This window comes from Elgaria multicarinata, chromosome 8, assembly GCF_023053635.1.
Source record: "Elgaria multicarinata webbii isolate HBS135686 ecotype San Diego chromosome 8, rElgMul1.1.pri, whole genome shotgun sequence".
NCBI lineage: Eukaryota > Metazoa > Chordata > Lepidosauria > Squamata > Anguidae > Elgaria > Elgaria multicarinata.
In genome coordinates, this window is record NC_086178.1 from 83,010,288 (window position 1) to 83,037,944 (window position 27,657).

General features: G+C 41.2%; 1 protein-coding gene across 1 annotated transcript in view; it reads right to left on the reverse strand.

Moving 5' to 3' along the window:
* The window catches only part of MYOF (myoferlin), a 111,241-nt gene that overhangs the window by 30,121 nt on the left and 53,463 nt on the right, over positions 1-27,657 (reverse strand). The window contains exons 17-31 of the mRNA XM_063132884.1: positions 27,574-27,612; positions 25,708-25,832; positions 23,088-23,204; positions 21,560-21,737; positions 19,715-19,839; positions 17,634-17,740; positions 17,138-17,330; positions 16,624-16,779; positions 14,116-14,247; positions 12,826-12,989; positions 7,361-7,475; positions 2,407-2,512; positions 1,318-1,457; positions 977-1,150; positions 397-505 (exon numbers count right to left, since the gene is read on the reverse strand). Of these exons, the coding sequence (XP_062988954.1) occupies positions 397-505; positions 977-1,150; positions 1,318-1,457; positions 2,407-2,512; positions 7,361-7,475; positions 12,826-12,989; positions 14,116-14,247; positions 16,624-16,779; positions 17,138-17,330; positions 17,634-17,740; positions 19,715-19,839; positions 21,560-21,737; positions 23,088-23,204; positions 25,708-25,832; positions 27,574-27,612 (1,980 nt within the window). The remainder of the gene's footprint in view (positions 1-396; positions 506-976; positions 1,151-1,317; positions 1,458-2,406; positions 2,513-7,360; positions 7,476-12,825; positions 12,990-14,115; positions 14,248-16,623; positions 16,780-17,137; positions 17,331-17,633; positions 17,741-19,714; positions 19,840-21,559; positions 21,738-23,087; positions 23,205-25,707; positions 25,833-27,573; positions 27,613-27,657) is intronic.

A 27,657-nucleotide genomic window follows, 5' to 3' on the forward strand; every position in this document is an offset into this window, starting at 1 on the left:
ATACTTTATGAAACATTCATAAGCTTAAAGCTAGTGGAGAAGGCTATGAATGGCTACTAGTCCTGATGTTTATGTGCTACCTCCAGTATAAGAGGCAGTAAGCCTATATACACTAGTTGCTGGGGAACTAGTGTATATAGTCCCTGGTCGACAGCTGGTTGGCCACTGTGTGAACAGAGTGGTGTCTGATCCAGCTTGGCTCTTCTTATGTTCTAGTTATGTGCTCCACGATATTAGCTTCAAGTCTCCCCTTGTATTTTATTTCATCCAGGTGGGGCAAGGACAATACTCGATGCCTTTTGCTTTGATCATATGAACAGGGATTACGAAAAGAACAAAGGAAGATCTCTGCCAAAGAACAAAGTAAACTCAAATAAGAATTTCACATGAACTTACTGTCAAAGTTGCAGGAGACTATTGGAGTGTTTGCCCCAAATACCCGTGTTGCTGTATCTTTGGTCTTCTCAGAACTCTTGTCTCCATCATCAGTACTTGTATCTGCTCCCTAAGATGATGTGCATATCGTTATTTACCAGTTATAAAGCACCTAGAATTTATTAAGCACTGTACACAGATTAAATACAAGACAGTCCTTGCTCTCAGGCTTATGATCTAAAAAAACACAATACAAAAAGAAAAAAGGATGGGGAAGAAAAAGGGGGGGGGAAGCCAAATGTAGGGGCTGTCTTCACGGCGCCAGGTCGGCACCGCCTCTCTCTTCAACCCCATGCTTTCCCTTTCCTGGGGTGGCGCTGGGTAGTCCCAATGCCGAGAAGTGAGCACAGGGTTTCTGGGCAGCCACCTGAGTCCTGGAGCCGCTGCCCCTCCTCCTGGTGGAAGGCGACCAATCATCAGGGTCCACCCCCAGGTTGACCCCGGATTGGCTCTGGAGCATCGCCATACAGCAGAAGCGCCATACTGACGTTGAAGCTGAGTGATAACAAACAGGTCAGTCAGTCAGGTTGTTCATACTTACAAGAGCTCCTTCAAGCTTAAAGATGGCTGCTGCACCATATGTGTCTGAAGGAGCCATTTTCCTCCTCCAGCGTCTGCGTCGGAAAGTATCAGAACTGCGCTGCTTCCAGTGAAACTTCCATCCAATCAAAGATGCAAATTCCCATCCTTCTTGATCCTCATAGGAAGTGGTTCCCTGGAAAACAATGCAAAACAGAATCCACAGTAGCTAAACTGTAGGGTTAATTACATGTAATTTATTTATTTCTTATTTTCTGATTCTCCATTATTTTCCATCCCTCCTCCCCAATGACTTGAAACAAATTCCAGTGTTTGGCTACAATGTCTATTTAGTTGTCTTACCCTTGGTGTCGTTGTTTGGTTTGGATCTTTTCTGCGTTTTCGAACCAGCCTTCTTCTTCTATGAGTATGATACATTTTCTCTGCTGCAACCCAGGACTTTGGCTTATTGTCAGGAGGAATGGTAATCCCATATTCCCAACCTAAAACAACACATGTAAAATACATAATAGTCACCATAACTGGACTCTGCCTCTACGACCAATATGGTAGCTATTTATTGAAATCCAAACCCAATTGACTCACAGCCTCAAATGATTCAAATAGCTTATTCTTATATGATGTAGCTCCCAATCAGTGTAATTCTGTGGAAAAGTATTCCCACTTATCCCAACACTATGTTTATCTCCGTGCTTTGCACATTTCCTAGATACCTCAAGCAAATGAGCTTATCTTGTTTTTCTAAAATATTGTTATCTGTTCCTTTGCTTATGAATAAAGAAGACTAAATGCCCACACGGCTATTTTAGGAGTGCCCAAAGTTTTGCATTCAACCAGTGGTTTTTTGTTTCTTTTACTTTTTCAATAGCTGACATGACCACCCACATACCTCACCTCACGCCATCTTCCTAGTTGCTCTGGAAATTCCCTTCCAACTTCAATACAGTTTGCCTTGCAGCCTAGGGGGCTGACAGAAATTCAAAACCACCTTGGGCTGCAGAATGAGTCTCCTGATATTAGCCCACGTGTTAAGAATTTGGTGTGTGTGATTAACATTTTAGTGAAAGATTTCTTTGATGGTATACATAATCGCACAATCCCCATTTCTCCTCTCCCTCTTTCCCTCACCCATTAACTGCCTCTCCCCTGTAACACCCCTGCACGCACAATTTTATGAAAAACAAATACAATATAAAAAGAAATAACAAAATAATGAAAGGAGAAGGTATGTATGTATCAAAAATACAGGGATAGCTACAATTCACATGATAATTATCCTCCACTGGTTTGGTCCAAGTGGCATCTAATCTGTATATAGCTACAAGAATCCACCCCAAATGAGTTTTTCCAAATTTCTTCATCTTCACCACATGGAAACTGCTTGTGTTAGCATGTGACATGCAAAAGCATCCTGTAACTTCTAACTCTCACCTTTTTCATCCACGGCTCGATTGATGTCATATACCCAGGCATCATCATCCCACATCCAACCTGGAGGACAGGATATTTCACCTGGTGGAGGTGCTTTTTCTCCATTCTTTGAAACAAAAAAGGGAACACACACACACATGCAGACACAGCTTGTGATTCTTACAAAGATGTAACGATTGTACAACAAGCGTAACCACAAGTCTAGACTTAACAATATTTCATTAGAAATTAGAACAAAGTTTTGCACTACTTTAAATATCAGTTTTACTACCAGATGTGAAGTGGATCTAGTTCACAAAAGCTTACATCACAATAAATATGTTACAGTGCAGTCCTTTACAGAAGTAAGGTCATTGAGTTCGATGGAACTTCGGACTCACCTACACCAAGCAGATATTCCACTATGAAAGTGGTATGAAAGCAGTATATAAAATGCAGGAGCCACACTGCTGCTTTATAGTGGTATTGAAGTGCACTGACAACTGTTGGGGCCCATGACACATGCCATATACTGCTTTCATACTGCTTACACAGTGCTATGTCCTGCTTGGTGTAGATGTGTCAATGGGCCCCAACAGTTGAGTGCACTTCATTACCACAATGGCCTGGTTCGGACAACACGGTAAACCATGCTGCTTAACCATAAAATGGTTAAGGGAGCATTTCCTTAACCATTTTGTGGTTAAGCAGCATGGTTTAGTGTGTTGTCTGAACCAGGCCTATAAAGCAGTAGTGTAGATCCTGCAGAGTACTTCAATATCACTATAAAGCAGTAGTGTGGCTCCTGCCTTTTATATACCACTTCCATAGTGGAATATCCTGCTTGGTGTACAGTCATGTGAAAAACAAAGTACACCCTCTTGGAATTGTATGATTTTACGTATCAGGACATAATAACAATCATCTGTTCCTTAGCAGGTCTAAAAATTAGGTAAATACAACCCCAGATGAACAACAACACATGACATATTACACCGTGTCATGATTTATTTAACAGAATAAAGCCAAAATGGAGAAGCCATGTGTGAAAAAGTAAGTACACCTTATGATTCAATGGCTTGTAGAACCACCTTTAGCAGCAATAACTTGAAGTTATCGTTTTCTATATGACTTTATCAGTCTCTCACATCGTTGTGGCGGAATTTTGCCCCACTCTTCTTTACAACGTTGCTTCAGTTCATTGAGGTTTGAGGGCATTTGTTTATGCACAGCTCTCTTAAGTTCCGCCACAGCATTTCAATCGAGTTGAGGTCTGGACTTTGACTGGGCCATTGCAACACCTTGATTCTTTTCTTTTTCAGCCATTCTGTTGTAGATTTGCTGGTGTGCTTGGGATCCTGTTGCATGACCCAATTTCGGCCAAGCTTTAGCTGTCAGACAGTTGGTATGAGGTGATTGTGCTGATATGCTGTGTTTGGTTTTCGCCAAATGTGGCGCTGTGCATTATGGCCAAACATCTCCACTTTGGTCTCGTCTGTCCAAAGGACATCGTTCCAGAAGTCTTGTGATTTGTTCAGATGCAACTTTGCAAACCTAAGCTGTGCTGCCACGTTCTTTTTAGAGAGAAGAGGCTTTCTCCTGGCAACCCTTCCAAACAAACCATACTTGTTCAGTCTTTTTCTAATTGTACTGTCATGAACTTTAACGTTTAACATGCTCACTGAGGCATGTAGAGTCTGAGATGTAACTCTTGGGTTTTTTGCAATTTCTCTGAGCATTGCACGGTCTGACCTTGGGGTGATTTTGCTGGGACGTCCTCTCCTGGGAAAATTGGCAACAGTCTTGAATGTTTTCCACTTTTGAATCATCTTTCTCACTGTAGAATGATGGACTTTAAATTGTTTGGAAATGGCCTTATAACCCTTCCCAGATTGATGGGCAGCAGCAATTGCTTCTCTAAGATCATTGCTGATGTCTTTCCGCCTTGGCATTGTGTTAACACACACCTGGATGCTCCAGACCAGCAAACTGAAAAAAATTTGGCTTTTATAGAGGTGGTCATACTTGCTGATGATCAATAATCACGGGCATTTGATTAGCAGCACCTGTCTGCTACTTAGCATCTTAACTCCTATGGAAGCAGTAAGGGTGTACTTACTTTTTCACACATGGCTTCTCCATTTTGGCTTTATTTCTGTTAAATAAATCATGACACGGTGTAATACGTCATGTGTTGTTGTTCATCTGAGGTTGTATTTACCTAATTTTTAGACCTGCTAAGGAACAGATGATTGTTATTATGTCCTGATATGTAAAATCATACAATTCCAAAAGGATGTACTTTCTTTTTCACCCAACTGTAGATGAGCCCTTAGTTCCAGGTAAGTGACAATAGGATCTCTGGAATGAGAAACATTCAGACAGGACATAAAAGAAGTCTGTCGCACAAGAAGCAGATCATAACATGTTTCGAAATCTTCTACATTAGGGCTGTGCTCCGCTTCAGTTTGGTTCGTAGAAGTGATAGTGGAGCGGCCTGAGTCGCCTCTGCCAAAGGCAGAGACAGATCGGGTCAGGGGAGCTACGGATCAAGATGAAGCGGATCAAGACAAAGCGGATCCTGCGCCTCGATCCGGAGCTCTGAAAAAAGGTAAGTGTGGGGGGAAGGGGGCTTACCTGGTGCTGCCACGGTCCGTGTGGTGACGGAGGCAGAGCCAGGTAAGGGGGCAGAGGGGAGGGGGCCTTACCTGGCTCTGCCATCCACCGCCGCTGCGCTCCGTATGGCGGTGGACGGTGGAGCCAGGTAAGGGAGGAGGGGGACTTATTTGCCCCCCATTTTGTCCCTCCTTCCCCACTTACCTGCCATCCACTGTGGAGGGAAGTAAGTGGGGAAGGGGGGGCAAAATGGCAGGCAAATCAAGATCCAACCCTTCGGATCTCGCTCCAGGATCCGATCCGGAGTGGGTCAGAGGAGGGTTGGATCGGTGCGAACCAGTTCGGGCCCGAGCCGAAAGTGCACAGCCCTATTCTACATTGTTTCCAAGACTGCAGCACGGGGTGGGGTGGGGATGTATCCTTTTCTACAAGTACAGTCTTCTATTTGAAAGCGTCCCATATTCGAAGAGCGGTCTAGTCCAAGTCCAGCTTAAAGATAAGGAATATGTATCAAGAAGGGGCCTTCAAAATGCCTATCAATTTTGCCAGCAGACTAAGAACACACACAGGTTGCAGTCTTCCCCACTGTGGTGAGTTGTAAACTATTTCTAAATTTGCATTGACACCTATACATTAGCATATGCAATTTTTATGCAAATCAACACCTTCTTTTGCTCTCTTTTTTGGTGATGCCTAAGTGGCAACCCTAACTGTAGGTCAAAGTCACTCATAGTGCAAGCTAACACCAAAGCACTGGCGGGGTGCTCTTCCACACGATCCTCTTCTGAGAATGTTCCTTCGTTCACTCCTTTTAGCAGCACTAATCTGAATATTGCATTTCATTCTAATACTTGGACCACTTTAAAGATTAACATTTTGGACTGTTGTTTAGTCCAGGCTGAGTGCAGCTAAGTGAAAGGTTGCCTCAGCAGTAAGGGAAAATAGATCGCACCTTTTTACAAAAAGCATTCTTCAAATTACCTTACAATTTCCAAGAAATGTGCATTTTTATCTGCCCAAAAGATCTGCCCATTTAGCCAACAAGAAGAAGAGCAGCTAGTCCTCATATGTTAGAATTTAACTTGCCATTCAGAATTTAAAGTCTTTTACAATCTAATTTATTATCTTTTCAGCATCTGATTAAGAATCTATTAACCCAAGGTATCTTGATTTACGACACTTTGCTTTCTGCCTTTGTAATGGAATTTATTTATCTTTTGCTCGCTTTAACTGTGGCTGTTGGAGGTTAGTTTGCATTATATTATTTTTTTTAAAAAAATATAATAAATACTGTACATTGCCCTGTAAGTGCAGTAAGGAAACGTTTTCAATAAATCAACAATTTACTCAAGCGTAAACAACATGCCACTCACCAAACCAAAAGCAGCTCACCAGCCATGTATTACGGCCTGCCCAGAAATGCCAGACTCACTAGTTTTATTGAGTCCTGGTGGGCCTCCATATAAGGCTGGTAGGCTGAATTTAGTTTGGTGGGTCACAAGGTTATACGGGCCTATTTTATGGATATGTTGCTGTCCTTTGTACAATGTGGGAGGTTGCTATCAAATTTTAATTTCATTTTCACATTGGCTATGCTTGCATATAACAACAAGCCAATTGGATTCCTGGCTTATCTGGCTTACTGCAAACCAGCAATGTGCTGGTGAACACACCCCATTCACTCCGACTTTGCTCCTCCTTTTCTGCAAGCGGGCAAAACCAACCATGAAGGGATAACTTCTCACAATGTCTGAATCCAGAATCCTGGTTTGTGCTCTCAAACAAGCCAGGATCATAAGTGAGCCATAAACCAGCTTTATGTGTGAATGCGGCCATTGTATGCTCAGCTCCTTCCAGCGTTTACTTTAAATTTAGTGATGTGCACTGTGTTTTTATCCTGCAATTTGGATTGTATGTATGTTTTATAATGAAAGCAAAGAAATACTATGGCTTAGATCCAGATATTTATTTATTTATTTATTTATTTATTTATTTATTTATTACATTTCTATACCGCCCAATAGCCGGAGCTCTCTGGGCGGTTCACAAAAATTAAGATATGACTTTGTGCATGCAGAAAGGAACCTCCATTTATGCAATGCAGGCCCGATGTATTGTCCCTGTTTCCCCATCCTGCTGCAGCTCCTCCTGCCATCATACACCATTCCAGAGGATCTCTTGACCCTTAGAAGTGGCTTTCCGGAGAACACAGGGGGCTGCAGAAAACCTGTAGGATAAGTGAATTTCTGCTCGTCTATCTCTGCATCCAACCCACTGACTTGACTTATAAACGTTGCTGCTATCTCTAAAGAGAAACTATAGAAGTTAAAACGATTGGCTCATCAAAAACAAGTCTTACCACATCTGTATAACTGTCTTCAGCTGCTTTCCATTCTCCTCCAGGATAGCGGCTCTCATTTTGATATACTTCATCAGTAAATTCAGAATGACCAGCATCTGCTTCTGTCAGCAAGCTATGAAGCCAGAAGGAGATCTTTTGTTAGGTACGGAAAGGTGTTAACTGGACACAATGCACTGACAGCTTGAATCTCTGGTATCACGCCACACCGTTATTCTTTTACTGAACAGAAATAGAAATTCTTTAATAAATTATAAAAGGCCATGCAGTAGGAAAATTTGGGACATATGAATGGATGTTTTAGACCAGGAAGGCAACTTTGGGGTGGGTGCATCCTGGGGGCAATTTCCACCCTCAATAACCCAACTCCCCTGCAGGGCTCACTCCTACGGCGGTGGCAAAAATATATACGGTGGTACTGCAACAGAGGCTGAAAATACTCTGCTGTGGTATGCTGCTAAAATCTGGTTCCAAACTGTTGCTATGGGGACTGCTGGGAGTTGTAGGACTTTTTTCTGTCTTTTTTTTTATTAGTTACATTACATTAAAATAAAACAACAGTATACCCATCACCAGGATCAACTACACCTTCATCCCTTTTCCAAAAATTGCAATATTGCAAAATTGCAAAAATTGCAATCCAGTCAAATGCTATGCATCCTCAGCGGCTCTTTGCGTCCTTCAATTCTCTTCTGAAGCCTAATCCACCATCTCTCCCCGCCTCTCTGTCTGCCAATGACTTTGCCTCTTTTTTCAATGCTAAAATCCAAACTATTCGCTCTGATCTGGCCAGCTGTTTCTCTTCCAGTTCCTGTTCCTCATCTGTCGGTTCCTCCTGCAAATTTCTCTACATTTCCTTCAGTCTCAGCTGATGAACTGTCCACAATACTGCGCTCTTTGAAGCCTTCCACCTGTTCTAGTGATTCCATTCCTTCCCGCGTCTTTATTAATCTTATCCCTGCTATCCTCCCTTCCTAGCTTCATATTATTAATTCTTCTTTGTCCTCTGGTTCATTTCCTTCTGCTTTTAAACACGCTACAGTCTCTCCTATTCTCAAGAAACCTACTCTTGATAGACTATCTCTGTCTAACTACCGACCTGTCTCTTTGTTGCCTTTTGTTTCAAAGATCCTGGAGCGTGTGGTCTACTCTCGTTGTCTTGATTTTCTTTCTAGTAACTCTGCTCTGGATCCTTTTCAATCCGGATTTCGTCCTTTGCATTCCACTGAAACTGCCCTTACTAAGATTACCAACGATCTTCTTATTGCCAAGTCTAAAGGCCTTTATTCCATTCCTATTCTCCTTGACCTAACTGCAGCCTTTGACACGGTTGATCACGATCTTCTTTTAGATTCCCTTCATGACCTTGGATTTTGTGGCTCTGTCTATAACTGGTTTGCCTCCTATCTAGTGGGTCGCTCTTTCAGCGTGTTGGCTAACGGCAGCTCGTCTTCTTCTTTTCCCCTTTCAGTAGGGATTCCCCAAGGCTCGGTGCTTGGTCTGCTGTTGTTTTCTTTATACATGTTGCCCTTGGGTAATATTATTCAATCTCATGGCCTCCAATATCATCTGTATGCCGATGATACACAATTATATCTTTCATCTCCGGATCTTTCTCTTGATGTTCACGATTGTATCTCGGCATGTCTTTCAGATATCTCAGCTTGGTTGCTTCATCGTCGTTTGAAACTTAATATGGCAAAGACTGAATTGCTTGTTTTTCCTCCTAAACCTTCTCCTCATCTCTCATTCTCTCTTACTGTCAATGATGTTACGCTTATTCCAGTCAAGGAAGCTCGTAGTCTTGGCTTTATATTTGATTCCTCGCTCTCCTTTATTCCTCATATTGAGGCAGTAGCTAAATCCTGTCGTTTTTTCCTGTATAATATTGCCAGGATTCGATCATTTTTGTCTGTCTCTTCTGCCAAGACTCTTGTTCATGCATTGGTTATTTCTCGGTTGGACTACTGCAACCTTCTTCTCACTGGCCTTCCTTCTTCTCACATCAGTCCGTTGGTTTCTGTTCACCACTCTGCTGCTAAGATCATCTTCTTGGCTCGCCGCTCTGACCATGTTACTCCACTTCTGAAATCTCTTCATTGGCTTCCAATTCACTTCAGAATCCAATATAAACTTCTCCTGTTGACCTACAAAGCTTTTCACTGTCTAGCTCCTTCCTATCTCTCCTCTCTCATCTCACACTATTGCCCCGCTCATGCTCTTCGCTCCTCTGATGTCATGTTTCTCACCTGCCCAAGGGTCTCCACTTCCCTTGCTTGGCTTCGTCCATTTTCTTCGGCTGCCCCTTACGCCTGGAACGCTCTTCCAGAGCATTTGAGAACTACAAGTTCAATCGCAGCTTTTAAAGCTCAGCTAAAAACTTTTCTTTTTCCTAAAGCTTTTAAAACTTGATTTTGTTCTGACTTTTTACTGCCTGTTTGGTGCATTCTCTTCCCCTCCTTATTGCTTTATAATGATTTTATTAGAATGTAAGCCTATGCGGCAGGGTCTTGCTATTTATTGTTTTACTCTGTACAGCACTATGTACATTAATGGTGCTATATAAATAAATAAATAATAATAATAAATATTTCTTGTACAGGTATACATCCTTTCCTTCTTAACAAAACAAATTCCAAAAACGGTTTCCATATAATCTCAAATTTATTATAATTGCACCTTCCTTTTTCTATTTTAATATTACATGTTAATTTATCATTGATAGCTATATCCCATACTTCTTTTTACCATTCCTCAATCTGATATTCACTTTGTGTCTTCCATTTCCTAGCTATTATTAATCTTGCTGCTGTTAATAAGTTCGTAATCAAATCCTTAATAGGTTGTATGCAGTTCACCCCATCATATAATGACGACTTTTCTCTATCTAAAAATGCATTGTGTCCTAAATGAAGCAAATAAGTTGCAGAGCAGGGAGCGATCAGGTGGGTCTCACAACCAGCACCATGGGAATGTCCCATGTGATCAGCACCTGCTGAAGCAGGTGGATCATTTGAATGTTCTCCCAGCCACTGGGATTTGAAACCAGCTTGGTTAAGTGGGAACTCTGCAATTACAGCTAACATTTCTACCTATGAAAAAATAGGAGAAATTAGAGAGAAGGAGAGGGAGTTTGTTTCGACGGGCCAGAGAGCAGGAAAGGCAGCATGTACTCCTGATGTCCATCACAGTTAAGAGTATGTTTACAGTGGCTGGGAAAGTTTGGTGTGATTTTTCATTTTTACCTTCTTGATCCATTGACCTGTGCTAGAGGAGAACATTAGGTGAAGAGGTGGCTAGATCAGATGCCCTCATAGGCCCACTTCACAGGCCATTGGAGTAGTGTGGTAGCCATGAGGAACCCTGACCTGTGTAGGAGCCTTTCTGTGCTGTTAACTGATTGGGTAAAGTCATGCCCATGTGACTCAGGCGACCAATGCTACACTTTATTTGGTCAAAAGGATGCTTCTCTGGCTGGTTAGACTTGGCCCAAGTCACGTTGGTAGTTCGTGGGTGGCCTCATTTCCGCACTGTGGGAATCAGCAGCAGCTTTCACATTTTTTTTTAATATTTTCAAATCACAACACTTCTCTAAAGTGTTGAAATCCACTGCTGCAAATGGGAAATGATTAGTCCTTTCCAGAAGCAGATGCAGCAAATCAGGAGTGGGAAGCGTTTTACTGTCAAAGGCCACATTTCTTTGCCATTAGTGTTTCAGTGGGCAACATGTAGGCAATGAGAAGGGCCAAAGCCAGTGATTGGTGGGGCCAGAGCACTCCTGGCTTCCCCTGCCACCTTTTCTCTCTTCCTTTCTGCCACCCCCTATCTCTGCCACCCACCTTTCTCTCGATCTCTCTTCCTCCCCCTCCTCCTCTTCTCCCCACCCCCCAGCCAGTTGCAAGGCTGCTGGGAGAGGGACAGATCACTTGCAAAGGGCTTTTGAAATTAGGTCGAGGATCATCTCTCTCTCTCTCTCTCTCTCTCTCTCTCTATATATATATATATATATATATAATCTCAAAATATATACGACCTGTGGTTAAAAATGCTAAATCATTGAGAGAAATCAGCTGATAGCTGGTTGGTATTTCAAAGAGCCTATAACTGTTCAATGCTGCCATCTCTTGGCCAAATCACATTTTCTTTCCAGTGAAAGGCTATGCTAGCTCAAGTGTTGATAGGTATTTTTTCCTGTGAAACTTACCTGCCTTTAAAAAAGCATTTGAGAGGCATTTTTTTTAATGCAAATAAGCGTCCTGGCTAACACAGATTTTGGATTTGCACTACAAACTTGATCGAAGCGAGAGCTTCTTTAAGTCTTAGATGTAAAAACATCCTAAAGCTGCAATTTTGCCACATAATCAGGCTTCTTCAATATCATTGGGCGTTATTCTTATGGCACGCTTCCACCCCACCCCATTCCCCATTCCCAATATGGAAAGGTGCAGGCTGGACAAAGCTTCCCCAACCCAGGTGGCAGCTGAGTTTGCCAGGCACGCCCTCAGCAGGGGGTGTTTTGCCACTTCGCCCACACCATGTTCTCCCCAATGGGGGAAGTGCAGCATGGGCAAGACCCCAAGTTCTCATAGTGCACGTTGCCCCCATGGGGGCGGCACACAAACAGACTTGGCCAGTGCTGGGAGGAACTGGGAGGAGGAGCCCCCCTCCACCACCCACATTCCCACTTTTATCTCCGAACTGAGATCAGAGATAAAAACACTGATTCCTCTGTGCCTTCCCTCCTCCCCATCTGTGATTGGACATAGCAACAGATAAGATTCTTCCAGGGGGTGGGGCCTGCCAAGCCCCACCCCCTGGAGGAATGCAGGCTCTGCAGGCCAGAGGTTCTCCATTCCTCCATTGGGAAAGGCATCCGTTGCAATCACGTTTCCTCCCCGCCTTCTACTTTCACCTCCTTTTAGGAGTCTCATGTATTAAAACAACTTCCAGCATGATAGTAAACCAACTGCGTCAGAAAAAGCACATATCCTGTATGATTATGATTTCCAATTTGGGTACAAAGGAACAGTGGGACACAGCCAGGAAGGGGGAGGGAACAGTATGAAACGTCTCTCCAATCCAACTATGTGAAAGTTAAAGATGTTGTTAGCTCTCTTTTTTAACTGATTTTTGTTAAACTGGAGCATAATAAGTGGTGCATCCTGGGACACGGTATAGCCTGGCTCACCTCTTCACAAAAATCAATAAGAGGTTGCACAAAAAAATGAACAGTGTGGACATATCTTAAGCACTGACTCTATAATGTTCCTTGTCTTGACCATGAACAGGTTCACTCCAGAGTTTTTAATGGAACTGTTTTGTAATAAAAACTTGGCATTCTATTGTCTTCCTCTCTTCCTGCAAAAGTTGTAAAATTTCCTCAGTGATAAATTATATAAGACACACACACACACACACACACTCCCTTTGTCTTATGGTAAGAAGAATCCAAACAAAAACCTGACCTCCTTTCAGGATCTACGAACCACTCGTCTTCCCACTCCCACCCTTTGGGAGGCAAAAAGTACTCTCTTTTCAGTTTTATTTTTCCTGTGACATCAGAAAACTTGTGGCGGCCAACGAGTCCTGAAGTTCCCCACTTTCCAAACATGAGTGCCTGATTTTCATACTGTCAAAACAAGAGAAGAAGAGAAGAAGAATGAAGCCACTTTAGGAGATGAAGGAAAGTCTTATGCTGGTCCAACTTGGTAGGTTGTCTTACTCTGGCTCTGCAGGGTCTCAGGCAACATGTGGAGTTTGAATAATGTGAGCACATGAGCATGCACATCTATCACACACCACTGAGTAGCGACAATCAGACCCTGCACCTCTCATTTTGGAAATCAAGCACTGGGCTGATCTCAGGCCCGTCCCTACCATTACGCAGAGTAAGATGATCACCTCAGGCAGCAGATGCTGGGGGAGGGGGTAGTGGTGGCAGCCTCCCAGCTGTTCCTCCTGAACACCCCAGCTATTCCCCTCTGTTTGAGGACAGAACTGTGTATGCCCACATAACCTGTCCAGGGGGCCTCTAAACTAACCTGCTGCCTCAGGCATGATGGAGGTTACACCCCATTGCTACTGTTGAAGTGAGAGTCAGCTGCCAGTCCGGCTGGCTCCTGTATATGGGGTAAGAACGGTACACCATCTTGTCCTTCGCCTCAGACAGCAAAAAATCTTGGTCTGTGCCTGGCTGATGCAGTTCACCACATAGAACGAAGGTTGGATAGATGGCCTTCTGACCTGTGCAGCCATGGGGCTCTACAAAATTGCTTCTTACTTTAAAGTGTTAGGTTCTACCCAAAATTGGAAGTATATCATCCTGCGTGACATCAAGAGGGAAATCTGCAGTATCAATCTTGGCACTATTAATTTAAAGATCAATGCACTAAATGATGATAATACTGAGATAAAAAAAAATCTGTTTGATGGAAATGCTGGGACATAGGTTCCTATGTACATCTCATCCAGCATTTTAGGGCACAAAGTATTGAATGGTTTTCTCCACGCATGCGTCATTGAAATGAATAAGAGTTGCACAAGCATTATTGAAGTGGGCATGTTCCTGTATAGCTCCCATTCATTTCAATGGTGGTTGTGTAGGGAACTTCCTGGTGGATTGTAACCCTTACAACTCCTGGAGGGAAACGTAAAAACAAAACAAAACCCCAGAGCCTTGTCTTGGAGTTTTAATGTAAGTATGAGTGGCAAAGTTCAAGCTCCAAGAAAAATATTGCAATCATTTGTACACGTACCATTTCAGCAAAGACACTGAATGTTCCTTCTGCAAAACTATTGAACTTCCTTTCAACTGCACTCAAGCCAAGCCAAAAGTTAACTCGCAACTGTACGGGTATTTTGATGCCATTGTTTCTGTCCTGTGGGTACTGAAACATATATACAAAAAAAAAAAAAAGGAACAGTTAACCTCCAATGTGACATAAAGCATGAAGAAAAGTGTGAATGCCTTGTGCCTCCCTGGCAGCTTGTTGCCATATATGTACCTGCCCAGCATTTTCCTAAACTTTAAAAAAGTGGCAAAACATAGCGGCATTTCGAGTACAGCAGTACCCAAAAAACAACTTTGTCCTTGATTTGCCAATGTGCAGGAAACAAACATAGCCAGATTGTTAATTCTTTTCCTGTTTTCCCATTCCCAGCCCTTGCCCAACAATGCATTTGCTCCTGCCCAATTCTGAGAACTTGGAGATGCTAATCAGTCTTAATATTTCCTTGCCACGAGAGGCTTGAATATCGGTGGTGTTATGTGATGTGTTTCTGCTAATACTAATAGATGAGACATTTCCCTTCCCGACCAGTATTAAAACAGGAAACAGACTTCAATCATACCCCAACAAAGTTGAGTTTTAGTGCAGGTGTGAGGAACCTGTGGCCCATTAGACATTCTTTGACTCCAACTCCCACCAGTCTCAGTCAGCATGGGCAAAGGTCAGGATGATAGGAGCTGTAGTCTAAAAACATCTGCTTTAGATTGTGAAGATTACAAATGACATACTTTGGGAGGAGCCTGTTCCTGAGCTGGTCAACTTTTTTGACAACACCTCCTGATTCCAAGGGGTCAACCCAAGAAAAGCTGAAGGCCCGAGAGCAGGTAGAAGTGCCTGATTGCTGGGTAGTGGCAGTAGAAGTAGTGAGTGCCTCAGCCAAAGCTGTGCAACTATACGGTTGCTGAGTAGAGTGTAAGACTCAAAGATATCAGCAGCTTGCATCCATGCTGGGGTGACTGCCCCCCACTGCAAATCCAGCAACTGTTTTCTTGCACAGTGCAGGCAATGGCACCCACCACCATCACAGCCACCCAGAGACAAAAAGTAAGGGCAAGAAGACCCCTTTTCAACCATGTCGCCACACAGCTGCCAGAGGTTTTGCCTAGAAAACAGCCTCACCATACACCACTGATTTGTTTAGTAAAGGTCGGTCTGAGCAGTCAATCATAGGCCCCATTCAGAAGACACCTTAAACCACGGCTTTAACCACTGTGGTTAAGCCAGAAAGCCAGGCCTTGTTCAGAATTGTATATTGGGGTTTTTAATATTATTGTGATGTTTTCTGTTGTGCTGGTCTATGACCGAAATAAACTAAACCAGCCAACCACCTTAAACCTTGGCTTTAACCAAGGTGAATAAGGCTTTCTGGCTTAACCACCATGGTTAAAGCCGTGGTTTAAGGTGTCTTCTGAACACAGCCCAGCTTTCTGGCTTAACTATCATGGTAAAAGCTGTGGTTTAAGGTGTCTTCTGAATGGGGCCATACAGAGGCCTGTAAAACCTCCTCTACAGAGGGGTCCTGTGGGCCAACTGAAGCCTCTACTTATTTATTTATTACATTTCTATACTGCCCAATAGCCGGAGCTCTATTTATTTATTTCCCACGCCATGTGTCTTGGGAAATACTGGTCTGGGTAAATTAGATTCATACAATCACTGTAAAGTTGTACACACACATATTATGCATTTACTTATTTAAAATATTTTTGGCTGCCTTTCAGGGCAGAAGGGGGCTTACAGTCGGGTGACCATATGAAAAGGAGGACAGGGCTCCTGTATCTTTAACAGTTGTATTGAAAAGGGAATTTCAGCAGGTGTCATTTGTATATATGGAGAACCTGGTGAAATTCCCTCTTCATCACAATAGTTAAAGCTGCAGGAGCTATACTAGAGTGACCAGATTTAAAAGAGGGCAGGGCACCTGCAGCTTTAACTGGTATGATGAAGATGAAATTTCACCAGGTTCTTCATATATACAAATGACACCTGCTGAAATTTCCTTTTCAGTACAATTGTTAAAGATACAGGAGCCCTGTCCTCCTTTTCATATGGTCACCCTAGCTTACAGCACTAAAATATATAAAAACAGTTGAAATGTTAAAAGTGATAAAAACATGAACACAGTAAAATGGCAATAAACCCAGCAATAAAAACCAACAATAAAACCAGCAATAACAGCAACAACAACAGTCAAATCAAGAGAAGGCCACGGTAAAATAATACGTTTTCAATGCCTTCTTAAAAGCCTACAATGATGGAGCATGGCGGACCTCCGATGGTAACTTGTTACAAAGGTGTAGGGCCACTGCAGAGAAGGCCCTCTCACGTATAATCACCCACCTAACTACTTTCATGGGTGGGCAAATGAGAAGAGCCTCTCTTTTTTAAAACAATATTCTGTTCTTTTTCTTTCCAGGCATAAGCATTGGGGCCCTACATTTTCAGCAGAAATGCATACGGATAGGCTTACGTTACCTTTAAAAAGATGGTCTGGGTCTTTCCGCAATATTTTCCAGATCCTCCATCGCATGTCGTGGAATATAAAACCTCATGAGCAGGAATGCGTGCATAAGCGAGCCTCTTTTCTCCCCGGATCATCCAGATGATCACATCAGGCATGCTGTTTTGAGGCTGTTGTTGTCAGTCAGGGAGAGAGAGAAGAATGAAAACAGATTTTGTAAAAAATGTGGTACTATTTTCTACTAATAATTTCCAATATTATGAGAAAAGAATTCCACAAGTAGGTGCTATCAGCAAAAGAGCTATCCCTTCCAGTTTCTACCTGCCTTACCTCAAACACCAGGCGATTTGGAGGGGAGCCTCTGGAGATTAGCTCAGTACGTACATACACACATATACATGTGTACACTCACTCACACACACCCCTAACATATACAATTCTCCAAAATTATGAAACAGTGTGTGTGTGAGTCTGAATGCATGTATACATGCACACACACGCATATAGGTAAAGGGAAAGACAACAAACCTCTTCAGATAGTAGTGTTAATCTATCCAGCCAGTCTTCAAGTTCAGTCAGGGTGGCCTTCACATCCGTGGCTTCGTTCCTCATCTTTACAGCTGCCTCCTGAATCTGGCCGAGCGATTTGAGCCGCAGTTTGCGGATCTGTGTATCAAGGACTGTCACGTTATGCTTGTTCTCTAGGGAAGGGAATTCCTTACTGAAAGAAGATCAAAAGTCTTAGCATTTCTTAATAACAAAATATAGTTCAATAGGCAGCTTGTGGAAATTGCTGTGGAATGAGGCCTCAATTTCCCAGTAATATCACAAAAGCACTAGGGTGCAAGGCCTTTGGTGCCTCAAATCAGTGAGGAACTCTGGCAGTGGGGTTCTGGAGCCTTGCTCCCTCCCTGAGAAATTGGAACACTTTGTAAGCAGAAGGAACTGCTGGCTTGATCTCTGTAAACAGCAATACTGATTTGGGGGAGGGATTTGTGGAGAGGAAAGAGAAGGAGCAACTTACCTTAAGTCCTTCAAAAGTTCATCAATTAACTTCAGCCATATCTCAGCCAGCTGGTTGTCTGACAGCTTCCCCTGTATTCCTGATTTTAAAGTTGCTATGTTTGTTTGCTGTGGATTTAAAGAGTTGGATATGCTGATATGAGCCAGTCATTTGGATGCATTGTTCATTATGATCTGCTCAGTGTTATAGAGAACTTTTTGTAAAGCATTATCACGCATGTATACAAGTTTCAGATACAGTGAGCAGATCCCTGTAGAGCAGGTGTGCAGAACTTTCAGGCCCAGGGTCCAAATCTGGCCTGCCCAGGGCCCCAATCCGGCCCTCTGTGTTTCCTCATAAGGCCTTTCCCCTGACCACAGATCATTTGATGGTTTCCCAGTTTTTATGTTGTATTTTCGCCATTCTAAAAGGTTGAATCACCTCTCCCAAGGCTTTGTTACTGGCACTAAGAGCTTTTTTTTAAAAATATTTTTATTTTCTACACTATATAAACATACAACATTACAATAATAATGATAATAAAAAAAAACATCAAACAACTGCTACATACATATTGAATAAATGTTGAGTACATATATGTTGAATATGTATTACCTATAAATTATCATACTACAACATAATCATTCTTAACATAAAAGTGCACCCCCCACCTCGGGATCTATTCCTGAATCCAAAATCTTATCATTTCTTCTGCTGGCGGTTTCCCACTTCCCTTAGTAAACAAAAATATTAGGAACTGTTTCCAGATTCCTTCAAACTCATTTATTTTAGTTACGCCTTTTCTCCACTTAATATTACATGTCAATTTATCATTAATGGCTATATCCCATACTTCTTTATACCATTCTTCAATAGAATATTCCCCTTGAATCTTCCAGTTCCTGGCTACCATCAATCGTGCTGCAACCAGCAAACTCGATATCAGCTCTATAGTTTCTTTTCCACACTTTATATCTTCAAATAGTGACAGTAATGCAATCTTTGGTGTTTGTTCTATTTTCATTCCCACTATTTCTTCAATTTCTAAAAACACCATCTTCCATAATCTTTGTACATATTTGCATTCCCACCACATATGTAAATACGTTCCTTTTTCCCCACAACCTCTCCAACAATTTGCTGAATGCTGATCATTTATCTTATTCAATCTAATCGGGGTTAGGTACCACCTCCACAAAATTTTAAAATAGTTCTCCTTTATTCTCACTGACAAACTTCTCAACACTCTTTGTTTCCATAGTCCCTCCCATCTCTGTCTGGCACTAAGAGCTTTAAGATAAGTCATACTGGTATTTTGGTCCCACCCTTCTGCCTTTTACTCTGGCCCTGGCCACCACTGGAACACTGCACTTGAAAGCTTTGAATACAGCACTTGAAACTGAATTTGGCCCTCAGGCTGAAAGAAGTTCAAAGGCTCCTGCTGTAGGGCATACACACATGTTAAAGATCTGCAGATCTTTCATCTCTAGAAAATAAATCTTCATGGACAAGTAGAGAAAGAGGCAATTGGAAAGATGACATCTGGAACACAGGTGCATAATTCAGCACGGATGTCAAACTCAAAGCAAATTCAGTTGTAAGAGGGATTTTATCAGAATGACAAGCCATGGATTGTTTCAAGTGAATTTTCTTCACAGAGTTTCCCACTTATTGAAGGAACCTGGAGAGACTGCAGGACTTATGCTCTCTTAGGATTTTTTTTTATATACTGCCAATTGTTATTGTTTATTTTATTGTTTTTAGGATTACTTTAATTTTATTCCTTGTTCGACAGCTTTCACATCCTTAAAAAAGTTGTGTTAATTTTTTATTTAAAAGATAAAATTGTCAAGGAAATGGATCAACTACATGCTAAGCACTTAATGTAGCATGTAGTTTAGTCGTGTGAGAAACCAGAAGTTCAGTTTCACACCATCTCTTTGCATGAGGTCAATTATAACATGTATTCAAGGAGACAAGCTTTTCTTACAAAACAAATATAAATTCAGTTAGAAGGATGATGTGTACTTAACCCTTTTTAGGTAGTCACAGCAGTTGCTTATATGGATTACATAAAAGAGAAACAGTCATGAATAACTTACCAGTTTTTCCATCATGCCAAGAATAAGGTTTAAAGGATCCAATCTGTGATTGATGTCTTCCCAATATGAAGTCAGGGTCACTACTGGCTTTGTGTTTGCCCATGGCAGATAGTAATAGTAGTTTCCTGAGGTGAAACATTAACGTGTGAACAGTTATTCTGCAGGATTTATCCTCATATTAAGGGACATATATACCATCTTGGATTTCAATGTCTTATTCATGCTACTTTGATTAGGGCTGGCAAAGGCATTTTAGCCTTTTCTACATGAGGTTTTTAACCCACCACTTTACCCAGGCTTCTGCTTCCAGATTCTTTGTGTGATTAAGATTGGTTCCTTTACAGGTGTTTTTCCCAGGGTTTTTCTTTCTCTGCCTTTTTATATGTTCCATTACACAACCACTAGGTGGAACTCTGGTATAGCAGAATTGTGAAATACACCAGGGTTTCATGCTGCCATTCACAGAAATGTCAGAATTTCTTTGTTAGACCCCGCCCCCCATAATGGTTGCAAAGCAAAGGAGAGACCCTGGAGGATAACAACGTTGTATAAAGCAACCACAAACTACTGTAAAAGAGGAATTAGGAATTCACAATGAATGCCACATGTAAAAAGGCTCTTTGTTTCCAAAGGCAGAAAATCAAAATGAATGCCTGTGACAGGGTTAAAAACACAAAAAGAAAAGAACTAATTTAGGGTACAATCCTATTGGATCTGCCCTGGGTACTCGTAAGCCTCTGAACTTTCTCTTCCCAGTCTGCATCTCAGCTAGATGGGCATAGCACAAATACCCAAGAGGAAATCACACATTATTTGGCCATTATAAATAATACCCCATTTTCTCTGCTCTAAAAAAAACTCGTGGAAAGTGCTGTTTAAAGCTGAAGTGAAACTGGAGAGCCACATCATCGTCTAAAGAACCTGTAAACAATTGTGAGTAGGGAATGATGAGCACACGACAAATACCTTACATAGAAAAGCTTTAAAGCACAACTGGGCAGCTAGTCATGAAAGGCTCCATCATGATTTGAGAGTTGGGGAAAAGGATTATTTTCCTTAGGATATGGTTGCCTTGGAAGTAAATGCCTGAATTCTATACAACAAATAAGCAATAACTAGGTATCTGTTGTGTTATAAATTGATTGTCTGGAAAGACTCCAAGTTTTTCTCCCTGCTGCCCACTGACAGAGCAAACAGCATCATATATACCCTTTAATTGATTGATAATAAGTCTTTAGAAAAGTACATGTTATTGCTTTGCCCAATGAATACAATGATCATTATTACTGATTTATCTAACCCAGCATTCACCAAACTGGTGACTACAGATGTATTGGAGAACAAATTCCCACAATCCCCCAGGAAGCATAGTTTGTTGGGGGATTGTGGGAATTGTAGTCCATCTGGAGGGCATCAGGCTGAAGAAGGTTGATTTAACTTCTTACAAAGGGACATTATACATTCTTGGATTTCAGCAGCCTTATTTATGCTCAGTGTCCAGCATTTTGCTAACTAAGCAAGGACTAAGAGCCTTGCAGGAAGCATGGAAATTTTTTTAATGAATTTTTTGATATGATTTCGCCTATCATGTTTTTCAAATGTACTAAAAGGACCACATTTAAATCTACATTCATAGCAGTGAAACTTTCTTCATTCAGTTTAATTTTGTGGCTTTAAAAAGAGGAATCAAATAGAAAGGCTTACAGTAGAGTTATAAATTAAAGACACACACACACATTATTTTTGGTCCAAGTTCCATAAATGCAACTAATCACATGGCTTTTTCTCTCTCCCTCCCCCTGCCAAATATTACTATTGCTAGTTTTGTGCAATAACAAAACTCACCATCAAATACAGCACGGCTGTACTGAGTAGTTGATGCCAGCGGTTTACAGGTGGTATCAAATTTATTGCCATAATTCCCAATGCTAACTTCAAACTGGATAGCCTCGCCGATATCTTGCAACATGGTAGCAGAATGAAACACAGCACTGAGGCTGTACTGTCTTCTGCGCTGATACTTCTAAAGGTTCCAACAAATATGGTGACATAATTAATAGTGGCATTTGTAATGTAAGAGCCCATCTAAAAACACATCTATATACAGTTACCATTAAGGAAGCAGGGAATCAAATGTCTAATGAAATCATACATTTGACGTGGTCTTCTAATTACCCATATTTCAAAAAGAAATGCAAAAGTAATAGTTAAATCCAGGAAGTTGACCATTTCTTCCACCCACTCCAATGGTATCACTAAATAAATGCAATCGTATTTTCCCAAATGATCTCTTGAGGTTTGTTCTTAACCAGCTGACATGTGGTTAAGGAAGGCACATGGATTCCCATGGCCACAGTACATAAGGGAATATCATCATCATCATCATCATCATCATCATCATTTTTGTCCCATTCTTAGAATGTGGAGAGGCCAATGGCTCATCCATTCTACTTTGATGCCCCAGCAGCCCAAAAAGAACCATGCTTATCTTGGGGCTAATTTACAGCTGCAGCCCTTTCACAACAGAAGAGGCATGTTCCCAATAGGAACTCTGTCGAATATGCGCTCCAACGCAGAGATATGTTTGTATTAAAAAAAACACTTGGTGGTAAAACACGTCGATACCCATGCACACGCCCCTCACAGCTGATTGGCTGTTCGCAGAGCCTGAACAGCAACAACCTCGGAAGGAGGGGGCACATCGCAAACGTTCTTCGCAATGGAAGCAAGAGAGCCGGAAAAAACATGACGAAATATTCCGGGAACTATTCCGGGAAAAGTGAGAAGTGGAGCCAAGACCACTGCAGGAGCAGGTAAATGTCACCATGTACATTGATGGTGCTATATAAATAAATAAATAAATAAATAATAATAATAATAATAATAATAATGTGCCCTATTAGTGATGACTGCGATACAATCCTGCAATAAACTCCACCTAGATGTAAACTGCATTGATTGCATTTCTTTAGAAATGTATGCTTAGGTTTGATGATATTCACAAAATGATATTCTTACAGCCTTTACCCCGAATGTCTACACAGCTATATACACAATAGTATATATACCTGAAAAATGGGGATAACAGTTTGTGCATACGATGGAGTAGGCTCAAGTTCATAAAAGATTATGCCATAATAAATGTGTCAGTCTTTTATGTGCTCTTGGTTGTTTTTGCTGCAACAGATTAACATGGCTAGCCTTCTGGAAGTTATTCAGATGATCAGTCATTTGGAAAATGAGAGTGATGGTTACACCAGTTAATTGGAATATTTGATACCTTAATTCCATCTTATTTCCCAATGGTAGCAAGCCTGAAATATTCCATATTTATTTATTTCCCATATTGTTTGAGAAACAAAATAGCACTTACTTCCACAACGAGTATGTCATCACTGGGTATCATCTCAATCTTCTTACTGAGGGGTTTACTGTCAAGTAGTGTAGATAGTTCAACTAGGATTCTGCCTCTATAAGCTACTCCTTCTCCCTGTAAATCAGACAGGATACTTCAGCCTACACCTAGCCATTTATGCCTGTAATGTTGTGTAAATTGTTGCTTTATGGTCGCCATTTGTGCAAGATTTGTGCAGGCGCTCACAACAAGTCCAGGTAAGGAGCAGGGGGCACAAGGGAGCACAAGTGGGAACAGCAGCTTGGTGGCCACTCAGGAAACCGCAATATCTGACCCACTTTGGATATCTGAATCTCACTTCAGAGCTGGATCCGAAGTGGGTCAGACTGCGTCTGAAGTGGGCCAAGGTTCTGAACTGGCCTTTAAAGCAGGTTGAGGGGGTCAATGCACAGCCCTAATAAAGCATGCTTCAGCATGAGTCATCAAGTACAGAACTGTAGCCTTTAATCACATTGAACTTGAACATGTTTTAAAGAAAATGGAATCGCACCAGTCAAGTGTTTGGCAGGGAGGAGGGAGATTAAATTCAAGCCCCTGTTGTACCTCGCAAACAGTTTATTGGTGCAATCCCACTTCCATTACAGAGCTCTGTACACACAGTCAAGGCCACTGAATTGGGCTACAGAAACAGGCAAGTGGCAGCCATCTCTCTGTGTGAAACATGCTTCTGCATACTTATAAAGTCCAGTCTATCGAGAAAACATATGCTCTGTATATTGTAAAGAGATATAACTATTGCTGGTTTTAGAGAAATCACAATGTTAAATATTTAACACTGATGCAATTTGGGAATTATATTTGAAGACTGCAACAAGTTGTTTCAAGATCTGACACTACAATCACTTGGGGGAAAACAATTTTCAATCAATGCCTTTTAAAAGTTGTATGTACTTTTGTAAGAGGGGCTTAAAAGGGAAATTCATTAAAGATTCCCCTGACCTCACCCCTTTCCCCAGCCACTGATCATTAATCTATAAATCGCCCAGACAGCTTCGGCTATGGGGCGGTATATAAATGTAATAAAATAAATAAATAATAAATAAATCCCTGTGGGACCCCACTATTTACTTCCCTCCATCAAGAGAATTGACCATTTATTCCTACTCTGTTTTCTGTTCTCTAACCAGTTACTTTGTTTACTTCCTCTTTTCCCTCCAGGCAGAAGAGGAAGTAATGAGGGACAAACACGGGGGCAGAGAAGCGATGTTAAGGAAATGCAATTTCCCCTCATGTGATGACTCTCTAAGGCTCAGTTTGGCATTTTTGGAACCACCCTTTTTGACTTTGGTCCCACCCACCACTGGAATGCACACAGACCCCAAGAAGGTATCTGAAATGGAATTCAGACTTAGGACTGAAAGAGGTTCTGCCACTTCCATTACACCTTCAATGGATAACTCCCTATCACCATTCCTTCTCCTGTCATTACTGTGGGCTGGACATTAGCAGTTTGTTGCAATTTTTGGATATTAGCCCCATTAAGGCTGAAATCCTTTAAAAATATAATATGACTGGTGCAGAAGCAATAATCAAGTAATTACCCTACAATGAAGCTGTGAAACAGGGCTATTTTTGCAGACTTATATAATAATAATAATGTATATATAATATATGTATAATATATAATATAATGTATTACATTATAGTCATACTTAATAAACAATTTTGTATCCCAGACTTTTCATTGAGTTTTCTTCACACCACCTACAATTTCAGAATGTCCACTGTCCAAAATTGGCATGAACGCACAGGATTATAAGAAATTTGCTATATATTAATATTATTGCTTCAATAGATTTTCCTTTTCACATTGAATTTGATGGAAAAAATCAGTGAACCCACATGATGCTCAGCATAATATTTTTTTTAAAGAAATGAAATAAAATAGTGAAGCACTCTTTTCTGGATAAACCTTTAAATCAACTGTTCTGATAGGGGTGGTGGAAATCAGATCTTTTAAAATAATACATTACCTTTGTTGAAACAGAGCTGCAAAAGTATATTTGATTGGGCGGAATCCACTGTAGTGCAAGTGAGCTTCCATTCATGTTACACAGAGTGACGATATGGAAAGGAGGACAAGGCTCCTGTATCTTTAACAGTTGCATAGAAAAGGGAATTTCAGCAGTTGTCTTTTGTGTGCATGCAACACCTGGTGAAATTCCCTCTTCATCACAACAATTGAAGCTGCAGGAGCCCTGCCCTCTTTTGTAGCGTGACTAGATACAAAAGAGGGCAGGGCTCTTGCAGCTTTAACTGTTGTGATAAAGAGGGAATTTCACCAGGTGCTGCATGAATACAAATGACACCTGCTGAATTTCCCTTTTCTATACAACTGCTAAAGATACAGGAGCCCTTTCCTCCTTTTCATATGGTCACCCAGGACTTTCTCCTCTGGCCATGCAGTCTTCCTCTCCCCGAAATCTGCTCTGGGTGGTCCCCCAACCCTCTATAACAGATTTTGAAAGCATGCAGGGGGGGCTGCATAGGGAATTATCCACTGATGGAAGTAGTTCCATCAGTGAAAAAACTTAATTCAATTTCCACCATTGAGATGCATTCAAAAAGATAAACTAACCTTTCCAGAATTTAGCTCATCATATGGATCTGGGAATCCAGTGTATTCTCTTGGACTTCCGTAAAGGTTCAGGTAACAAGGCCCAAATGTTGGTAAGAAACCCACTTCAGTCTCTCCGGTATTTACTGGTAGGCAAACATCATGATTAGAACATACTGTAGCTATTAGGGGGTACTAGGGTGCTAGCATTAAATCTAGTTGTAGCAAACTAAAATGTTAAACGTTAGTAGAATAAGAACATTTTATTCCATGGGTATGAAGAAAGTTTAAATGCCATGTAAGTGATCATTTCCATCCATATATTCACTCTGATCCATCAACTCTTCTACATGAGCATCCTCCAATATGTGCATTGGGGCCTGCTTAGAGAGTTCTGGTTCCAAGATACAATATCAATTTCAGCTTAGTCAAAACTTATGGGAAAAGAACCCCACGGAATAAATAATAGGACTGAAAAATGTATGCTCTGTATATACAATCATTGTCTAAAATCCAAAGAAAAGGTGTGCACGCGTAGGAAAGAACTGCATGTACAACCAGAACTTTGTTGGCTGCAGTCAAACAAAAGTTCCCACTGCTGAATTGGCAGCTCCCTTTTTTAAAACTGAGAAACTGCAGCTAGAAAGACACTGGCTACACTCATAGTCCTCTCGCCCATGTGCCTTTCCTCCCTTTGGATCCTGACCATGAATATTTTATTGAAACTACTGTTATGATAAAAAGATATCATAGGTGAAAGGTTAGTATTCAGCAGCTCAGTGCTGTGATAATTAAAGGCTTTTAGTGCATCAGGTGTTAGAAGGGAGTACTAGGATGGTCAGTTACAAACGATGACAGGGACCTACACTTTTAATAGTTGCATAGAAGAGGCAATTTAGCTACAGTTGCTAATGTTCCCTCTTCTGCGCAACTATCAAAGGCACAGGAGCCTTGTCCTTTTTTGCATCTGGTCACCCTAGATCAGTTGCTATGAAATACTGGAAACAAATATTCAAACAACCTCCCAGGCTCCTAAAGTCACAATTCCAACTGCTCCCCAAACTACAAAATGTAGATGTCTAAGAAGTGAGATAACTGGTGTGGAAAATGAACCCCAGTTTTCCACACATATACACACGCACACACAAAGCGTTGCTGATAGATTAAGGTAATTTCTTAGAAAATATAACAATATGATCTTTTCCCCCCAGCTTATTTTGTTTTAGGTGTAGTCATAGTTGCACAGTTAAATTTAAATGCTGTTGAGCACAGAAATGTGAAAATACTTTGGCTAAGCAGTTCCTGATTTTCTTAGTAAGTTGTGCTTGGGGATCTGTGCTGTGTAGTTTTAAATATATTAGATGAGAAAGCAAAGCAATTATGAGGACAAACTGGAGTCCTTCAGAGGCAATTGCTTTATATTGAGTTCACGTATATGAAACATGTTTTAGTGAATTTATTTGAAAACAGACAAAGAACCTGATACAAAGGCCAATCTTTCAATAATATACTGTGTCAGTTTTCATATATAAGAGCTGTTTATGAACTCTCATTAAATCTAGAGAGCCATTTCGGGCTCAAACCACCAAGCACTGTTCCCGTAGCCTCTGCAGCAGCATATATCTTAAGTATTGCAAGTTAAAGTATATAATAAATTAAACAATTACATGCTAAATTCTGAAATAAAGCCATGCAAAAGCTGGAAACCATTGCAATCATGTTCCAGTGCCCAAGCTGTACAAAATGATGATCATAAACATCAAAAGCATTGTTGTAGCTGTTCACATATACATTTAGGCGCATGGTTTAAATATTTGAATCTATAGGAAATATTAGTTTGGGTAAAGGACAGAGAATCATATTACATTCCAAGATGTGATTATGAACCTTCATATGATGAAGCCCCAGCTCCCGAAGATGAAAGCTCTATGTATTATAAAAAGACAACAGATTACTTGACACGTAACAGAA